Source organism: Pristiophorus japonicus, chromosome 18, assembly GCF_044704955.1.
Source record: "Pristiophorus japonicus isolate sPriJap1 chromosome 18, sPriJap1.hap1, whole genome shotgun sequence".
Taxonomy (NCBI): Eukaryota; Metazoa; Chordata; class Chondrichthyes; family Pristiophoridae; genus Pristiophorus; species Pristiophorus japonicus.
Window position 1 is genome coordinate 1758283 of NC_091994.1, and position 9236 is coordinate 1767518.

At 44.4% G+C, this 9236-nt stretch overlaps 1 protein-coding gene across 1 annotated transcript; it reads left to right on the forward strand.

Moving 5' to 3' along the window:
• The first annotated feature begins 726 nt into the window (after nucleotides 1-726).
• On the forward strand, nucleotides 727-1539 carry LOC139229096 (testis-specific serine/threonine-protein kinase 6-like). The gene has a single exon (XM_070860753.1). It carries the CDS (start codon nucleotides 727-729, stop codon nucleotides 1537-1539), a length of 813 nt encoding a protein of 270 aa, XP_070716854.1.
• The last annotated feature ends 7697 nt before the right edge of the window (nucleotides 1540-9236 follow it).

The window sequence follows — 9236 nt, forward strand, 5'->3', positions numbered from 1 at the left end:
GGAGCGGGAGTTGGAGAGCCATGGCTCCTTGAGATCATCCAATTAGAAATCTCCAAAGGAGGAAGATCACCCAGTTAGAAAATAACTGCCGGTCAAGTGGGGACACATAAGAAATAGGAGCAGGAGTCGGCCATTTGGCCCCTCGAGCCTGCTCCGCCATTCAATAGGATCACGGCTGATCTGACTTGCCCATGGAGCGCCCAGCTCAGCTGCTTTGGGTGATGCAACTCAACCTATCCCACACCTCATTGCTCAGGATGATCTCATAACCCAGGAGTGTCTCGGTCAAAGGTCGGAAGTCACCCCCACCAAAGAAATGCAAGGACAAACATTTCACATTTATCGATTATATATTCTATTTTTAAACACGAGCATTGCTGATGAATCCCTTACTTTCCTTTCTCAAAGCAAAAGCGAACTTGTGTGTTTCTTGGAATGAATGGAGCCGCATTCCTTTATAAGGTCACAAAAAGAGTTGGAGATTTTGGAAAGCACGGGCCGAGGTGGTCAGGTTGACGGCAGGAAATGACCCATCAATTTATATTGCACTGCTAAGTTTTTACAGTCAATATTTTCTGAAGGCATTTCCTGGCACATGTCTATAAATGGTGATGGGGTAGGGCTGTGACACAAGGGAAACTTCACAACAGCAAATTATTACAGCAGATGCATTGATTGGACAAGTTTGTTGATTGGGGTATTGCCTTAACAAGATGGCCGTGTAACATGTCGGGGAGCAAACTACTAGCACAGTTAGGTTATAAACTGGGGAAAACTATCGGAGAAGGCAGCTACTCCAAGGTTAAAGAAGCCATTTCAAAAAAGTACAACAAAAATGTAGCAATCAAAGTGGTCGACAGGAAGAAAGTTCCAAAAGATTTTGCCAGCAAGTTCTTGCCAAGAGAGCTGGCCATTTTGAGAGGGATCAAGCATCCTCATATTGTCCATGTTTACGAGTTCATTGAGGTTCGTAATGGGAAAGTCTACATTGTCATGGAGTTGGTCTCTACAAATCTTCTACAGTTGATCCAACAGAGGACCTGTGTCTCATGCCAGGAGGCCAAGTGCTTGTTTTCTCAGGTCACCAAAGCCATCAAGTACCTCCATGAACGGGATATTGTCCATCGAGACCTCAAGTGCGAGAACATCCTCCTGACAGAACAGATGCAGGTGAAGTTAGCAGATTTTGGATTTGGGAGGAAGAGCCGAGGTTACCCAGAGCTCAGTACCACCTACTGTGGCTCAGCCGCCTACTCCCCCCCAGAGGTACTTCTGGGTGTGCCCTACGACCCCAAAAAGTATGATATCTGGAGTATGGGGGTGATCCTGTACGTAATAGTGACCGGCTACATGCCGTTCAATGACTCCAGCATCAGCAAGTTACCAGAAAAACAGCTTATGGGTGTGATTTATCCAGAAGAGATTACACTAGAAGAAAAGTGCCAGTCTTTGATAGAGAAATTGTTAACTTTCAGTCCACCGATGCGTCCAACAGCTAACCAAGTTACAAGACATGCATGGTTTAGAGAACGAAAATAAAGGAATATGCTCTAATGAGGGTCAATGTGGGAGCCTTGTTGCATTTTTGCTGCTGTAGATTTTTCAAACTGGTTTCAGTCAAAGACTATTAGACATTGGATGTCAAAGAGTCAGATACACCGACCTATCCTTAAAATAGTGGCTGGTTTCATGAGAAAGAGAGACAGAGTGAGAGAGAGATAGGGAAAGAAAGATGAGAGAGAGGGGGAAAGGGAGAAAGATTTTCATTTATATAACACTTTTCACAATCTCAGGACATTCCAAAGTGGTTTACAGCCAATGAAGTATTTTTGAAGTGTAGTCAATGCAGGAAACACAACTGCCAATTTGTGCACAGCAAGGTCCCAAAAATAGCATAACAACTTGTATTTATATAGAGCCTTTAACGTCGTGAAACACCCCAAGTCGCTTCACAGGAGTATTATGAGATAAAAATTTGACACCGAGCCGCAGAAGGAGAAATTAGCGCAGGGGTAGGTTTTAAGGAGCGTCTTGAAGGAGGAAAGAGGGGTAGAGAGGCTGAGAGGTTAAGGGAGGGAGTTCCAGAGCTTGGGGCCCAGGCAACAGAAGGTACGGCCACCAATGGTTGAATGATTATAGTCAGGGATGCTCAAGAGGCCAGATTAGAGGAGCATAGACATCTCCGGGGGTTGTGGGGCTGGAGGAGATTACAGAGATAGGGAGGCCATGGAGGGATTTGAAAATAAGGATGAGAATTTTGAAATTGTGGTGCTGCTTAACCGGAAGCCAATGTAGGTCAGCGAGCACAGGGGGTGATGGGTGAGCGGGACTCTGCGAGTTAGGACACGGGTCAGCGAGCACAGGGGGTGATGGGTGAGCGGGACTTGGTCCGAGTTAGGACACGGGCAACCGAGTTTTGGATCACCTCTAGTTTACGTAGGGTAGAATGTGGGAGGCCGGCCAGGAGTGTGTTGGAATAGTCAAGTCTGGAGGTAACAAAGGCATGGATGAGGGCTTCAGCAGCGGATGAGCTGAGGCAGGGCCGGAGACGGGCAATGTTACGGAGGTGGAAATAGGCGGTTTTAGTTATGCTGCGGATATGTGGTTGGAAGCTCATTTCAGGGATAAATATTGGCCCCAGGACACCCAAGAGAAATCCTTTGCTCTTCTAAAATAGTGTCATCCACCAGCGAGGGAAGACAGGGCCTCGGTTTAACGTCTCATCTTAAAGACGGCACCTTTGACAGTGCAGTGCTCCCTCAGTACTGGTACTGGAGTGTCAGCCTAGATGATGTGCTCAAGTTCCTGGAGTGGGACTTGAGCCAACAACCTTCTGACTCGGAGGCGAGAGTGCTGCCCACTGAGCCACGGCTGACAGGGAATTGGTTTAATCATTTTCTTCCCGTCGCTTGTCACTGACTCAGGGTTACGGGAGAGCAAGCTGGGCAGTGGGATTAGTTCAATGCCATTGGACCCAGCCACCCTCGATAAATCAGTTATGAAGCCATTGTTAATTCATGAGCTTGGACTGCGGAGCTATGTTTGTGTTGGGGGTGGGGGGGGGAAGGTGTTGTAGGGCAGCACTGGACAATACAACAGTGCCCAATCCAATGCTCATGTGATGATGAAAAACTTGCCAATTACTGCACATTTGGGAAAGGAGCCAGAGGGATTACTGATCCCTGTAGTCCCTTATCCTGAATTGAGCCTTTAGACCAGGGGAGAAAATCCACAAACAGACAACTAAACAAAATTCATCAGCTTCTCAACAAGCAATTCTCCATTTGAGCCTACAGATTACTGCTTCTCATTAGGATTGCTGGTGGACTGAACGAGTATAGAATCCAGCGGGAATCTTTCTAGAATGCGCCGCAAGAGAATGTGTCTTTGCGCAATGAACCACCATGTGTCGCTTGACCTTCGCACTCTTTGATAGAGAGAAGATAGTTTATGGGAGTAAACTAGCAAGAAATATAAAAACAGACAGCAAGAGCTTCGACAGGTTATAAAAAGAGTGGCTAAAGTAAACATTGGTCCCTTAGAGGATCAGACTGGGGAATTAATAACAGGAAACTGAGAAATGGCAGAGACTTTGAACAAATATTTTGTATCGGTCTTCATGGTAGAAACACTAAAAGCATCCCAATAGTGGATAAACAAGGGGCCATGGAAGGGGGTGGGGGGACTTAAAACAATCACCATCACTAGAGGAAAAGTACTCGGCAAACTAATGGGACTAAAGGCGGACAAGTCCCCAGGACCTGATGCCTTGCATCCTAGTGTCTTAAGAGAAGAGGCTGCAGAGATAGTGGATGCATTGGTTGTAATCTACCACAATTCCCTGGATTCTGGGGCGGTCCCAGCGGATTGGAAAACCGCAAATGTAACACCACTATTTAAAAAAGGAGGCAGACAGAAAGCAGGAAACTATAGACCAGTTAGTCTAACATCTGTCGTTGGGAAAATGCTGGAGTCCATCATTAAGGAAGCAGTAGCAGGACATTTAGAAAATTATAATGCAGTCAAGCAGAGTCAGCATGATTTTATGAAAGGGAAATCATGTTTGACAAGTTTGCTGGAGTTCTTTGAGGATGTAACAAGTAGGGTGGCAAAGGGGGAATCAGTGGATGTGGTGTATTTGGATTTCCAGAAGGCATTCGATAAGGTGCCACATAAAAGGTTACTACACAAGATAAAAGCTCACGGGGTTGGGGGTAATATATTAGCAAGGATAGAGGATTGGCTAACTAACAGGAAACAGGGAGTTGGGATAAATGGATCATTTTCACGTTGCCAAACTGTAACTAGTGGGGTGCCGCAGGGATCAGTGCTGGGAGCTCAACTATTTACAATCTATATCAATGACTTAGATGAAGGGACCGAGTGTACTGTAGCCAAGTTTGCTGATGATACAAAGATAGGTGGGAAAGCAAATTGTGAAGAGTATGCAAAGAATCTACAAAGGGATATAGACAGGCTAAGTGAGTGGGCAAAAATTTGGCAGATGGAGTATAATGTGGGAAAATGTGAGGTTATCCACTATGACAGAAAAAATAGAAAAGCAAATCATTATTTAAATGGAGAGAGATTACAAAATGCTGCAGTACAGAGAGACCTGGGGGCCCTTGTACATGTAACACAAGTAATTAGGAGGACAAATTGAATGTTGGCCTTTATTGCGAGGGGGATGGAGTATAAAAATAGGGAAGTCTTGCTACAACTGTACAGGGCGTTTGTAAGACCACACCTGGAGTACTGTACAGTTTTGGTCTCTGTATTTAAGGAGGGATATACTTGCATTGGAGGCAGTTCAGGGAAGGTTCACCAGGTTGATTCCTGAGATGAAGGGGTTTGTCACATGAAGAAAGGTTGAGCAGGTTGGGCCTCTACTCATTGGAGTTTAGAAGACTGAGAGGTGATCTTATTGAAATGTATAAGATTCTGAGGAGGCTTTACAGGGTAGATGCAGAGAGGATGTTTCCCCTCATGGGGGAATCTAAAACTAGGGGGCATAGTTTCAGAATAAGAGGCCGCCCATTTAAAACGGAGATGAGGAGGAATCTCTTCTCTGAGGGTTGTGAAACTTTGGAATTCTCTGCTCCAGAGAGCTGTGGAGGCTGGGTCATTGAATATATTTAAGACAGAGATGGACAGATTTTTGAACTATAAAGGGAGTCAAGGGTTATGGGGAGCAGTCGGGGAAGTGGAGTTGAGGCCAAGATCCAATCAGCCATGATCTTATTGAATGGTGGAGCAGGCTCGAAGGGCCGAATAGCCGACTCCTGCTATTTCTTATGTTTTTTGAATGTCACGACTGGCTGAGCATCATCTCCGCGGCAACGAAGACGGTTCCAGAGTTTAGAAGGATGAGTGATCAAGTCAGACGAGGGCTGTTCAATGGATGTGTGTGTGTGAAAACACCATGTTGATGTAATACTGAGCCATGCAGACCAGGACAGGTGCACGTCTGCATGCCGGTCTCGGTGAACCTGGGCCAGTTCAGCTGGGTGAGTGACCGGGTCATGCAAATTCCAGCCAACTTTCCTGGGGCAAGTGCGGGACAAATCAACTCACCTGCTTGCTCACAGTACTCCAGGTGTGGTCTAGCCAGGGCTTTGTGTAGCTGCAGCATAACCTCTAACCTTTTGTATTCTAATCCTCTCCACAGAGAGTCACATATCCAAGTTTGCCAATGAAACAAAGATAAGTGGCATTGTAAGCATAAAATCACAAAGGGATATTAATAGATTAAGTGAATGAGCAAAACTGTGGCAAATGTCTAATAATGTTAAAAAGACAGATTTACAAGCATTGTATCTGAATGCACGAAGCATCTGTAATATGGTAGACAAATTAACAGCACAAATAGATGTAAACGGATACGATATAGTTGCAATTACGGAGACATGGTTGCAGAGTGACCAGGGTTGGGAACTGAATAGCCAAGGATATTCGATATTTAGGAAAGTCAGGCAAAAAGGAAGAGGGGGTGGTGAGGCGTTGTTAGTAAAGGATGAAATCAGAGCAATAGTGAGAAAAGATATTGGCTCAGAAAATCAAGATGTAGAATCAGTCTGGGTGGAGCTAAGGAGCACCAAGGGGTAGAAAACATTAGTGGGAATTGTCTATAGCCTCCAAACAGTAGTGGTAGGGTAGGGGATAGCATCAAACAGGAAATTAGAGATGCATGTAACAAGGGTACTACAGTAATCGTAGGTGACTTTAATTTACATATATACTGGCCAAACCAAATTATTAATAATACTGTGGAAGATGAATTCCTGGAGTGTGTACGAGATGGTTTTTTAGTCCAGTATGTTGAGGAGCCTACTAGGGAACAGGCGATCCTAGATTGGGTATTGTGCAATGAGAAGGGGTTAATTAACAGGCTTGTTGTGCGGGTTCCTTTAGGGAAGAGTGACCATAACATGATTGAATTTTTATTAAGATGGAAAGTGAAGTAGTCCAATCCAAAACTAGGGTCCTAAATCTAAACAAAGGAAACTACGAAGGTATGAGGAATGAATTGGCGATGATAGATTGGGAAGATCCATTAAAAGGCATGACGGTGGATCGGCAATGGCTAATATTTAAGGAACGAATGCATGAATTGCAACAGTTATACATTCCTTTCTGGCATAAAAACACAAAAGGAAAAGTGGCCCATCCATGGCTAACAAAAGAAATTAAGGATAATATTAGACCCAAAGAGGAGTTATACAAAGTTGCCAGAAAAAGTAGCAAGCCTGAGGATTGGGAGAAGTTTAGAATTCAGCAAAAAAGGACCAAGAGATTGATTAAGAGGGGAAAAATAGAGTATGAGAGTAAACTTGCAAGGAACATAAAAACCGACTGCAAAAGTTTCTACAAGTACATAAAAAGAAAACGATTAGTGAAGACAAATGTAGATCCTTTACAGACAGAAACGGGAGAATTTGTAATGGGGAACAAGGCAATGGCAGAACAATTAAATAAATATTTCAGTTCTGTCTTCATGGAAGAGGACACAAATAACGTCCAAGAAATGCTGGGAACCAAGGGTCTTGTGAGCAAGAGGAATTAAAGGAAATGATAATTAGGAAGAAAATAGTGCTAGAGAAACTAATGGGACTGAAGGCCGATAAATCCCAGGGTCTGATGATCTGTATCCCAGAGTACTAAAAGAGGTAGCCATGGAAATAGTGGATGCATTGGTTGTCATCTTCCAAAATTCTATAGATTATGGAACAGTTCCTGCAGATTGGAGGGGGGGCAAATGTAACCCCACTATTTAAAAAAGGAGGGAGAGGGAAAACAGGGAACTACAGACCGGTTAGCCTAACATCAGTAGTAGGGAAAATGCTGGAGTCTATTATAAAGGATGTGATAACGGCACACTTAGATAATATCAACGGGATTAGACAAAGTCAACATGGATTTATGAAAGGAACATCATATTTGACAAACCTACTGGAGTTTTTTGAAGTTGTAACTGATAAAATAGATTAGGGAGAACCAGTGGATGTAGTGTATTTGGATTTTCAGAAGGCTTTTGATAAAGTCCCACATAAGAGGTTAGTGTGTAAAAAGCACATAGGTTTGGGGGTAATGTGTTGGCATGGATTGAAAATTGGTTAACTGACAGGAAACAGAGAGTAGGAATAAACGGGCCTTTTTTGGGGTGGCGGGCAGTGACTAGTGGGGTACCACAGGGATCAGTGCTGGGGCCCCAGCTATTCACACTATATATATATATATAAATGATTTGGATGAGGGAACCAAATGTAATATTTCCAAGTTTGCTGACGACACAAAGCTAGGTGGGATTGTGAGTTGTGAGGAGGATGCAAAAACGCTGCAAGGCGATTTAGATAGGTTGAGTGAGTGGGCAAACACATGGCAGATGCAGTATAACGTGGATACATGTGAAGTTATCCACTTTGGTAGAAAAAACATAAAGACAATGTATTATTTAAATGGTGATAGTTTGGGAAAGGTTGATGTACAGAGGGGCCTGGGTGTCCTTGTACACCAGTCAGTGAAAGCAAACATGCCGGTGCAGCAAGCAGTTAGGAGGGCAAATGGTATGTTGGCCTTCATTGCAAGAGGGTTTGAGTACAGGAGCAAGGATATCTCACTACACTTATACAGGGCCTTGGTGAGACCGCACCTGGAGTATTGTGTGCAGTTTTAGTCTCCTTACCCAAGAAAGGATATACTGGCCATAGAGGGAGTGCAGCGCAGGTTCACCAGGCTGATTCCTGGGATAACAGGACTGTCATATGAGGAGAGATTGGATCGACGAGGCCTGTATTCACTAGAGTTTAGAAGAATGAGAGAGGATCTCATTGAAACGTATAAAATTCTGACGGGGTTGGATAGACTGGATGCAGGGAGGATGTTTCCCCTGGGCTGGGAAGTCTAGAACAAGGGGTCACAGTCTCAGGATATGGGGTAGGAAATTTAGGACTGAGATGAGGAGAAATGTTTTCACTCAAAGGGTGGTGAACCTGTGGAATTCTCTACCACAGAAGGCTGTGGAGACCAAGTCACTGAATATATTTAACAGGGAGATAGATAGATTTCTAGAAACAAAAGGCATCAAGGGGTCTGGGGAAAAAGCGGGAATATGGTGTTGAGATAGAAGATCAGCCATGATCGTATTGAATGGCGGTGCAGGCTCGAAGGGCCGAATGGCCGACTCCTGCACCTATTTTCTATGTTTCCCAGTACCCACCCTTGCAGCGTATTGCCGTTGGCCCCGAATGCTGCTGTGGCCAGGATGGGGAACTGTCCTCGTGGGGAAACTGTTCAGCAGCTAAGCTCCCTACTGCTCCTATTTTCTATGTTTCTAAATGGATTTCAATGTAGGCAATAGGAGGTCATCCACTTTGGACTGAAAAAGGACAGAACAAAGTACTTTCTAAATGGTGAAAAGGTAAAAACAGAGGAGGTCCATAGAGATTTGGGGGTACATGTACGTAGATCACTGAAATGTCAGGGACGGGTACAGAAAATAATCAAAAAAGCTAATGAAATGCTGGCCTTTATCTCTAGAAGACTTAAAAAACAGGGGTAGAGGTTATACTGCAGCTGTACAAAGCCCTGGTTAGCCCACACCTGGAGCACTATGAGCAGTTCTGGGCACCACAGCTTAGGGAGGGTATATTGGCCTTGGAGGGAGTGCTGCGTAGGTTTACCAGAATGAGACCCGGACTCCAATAGGCGAGATTACACAAACTAGGTTTGTATTCCCA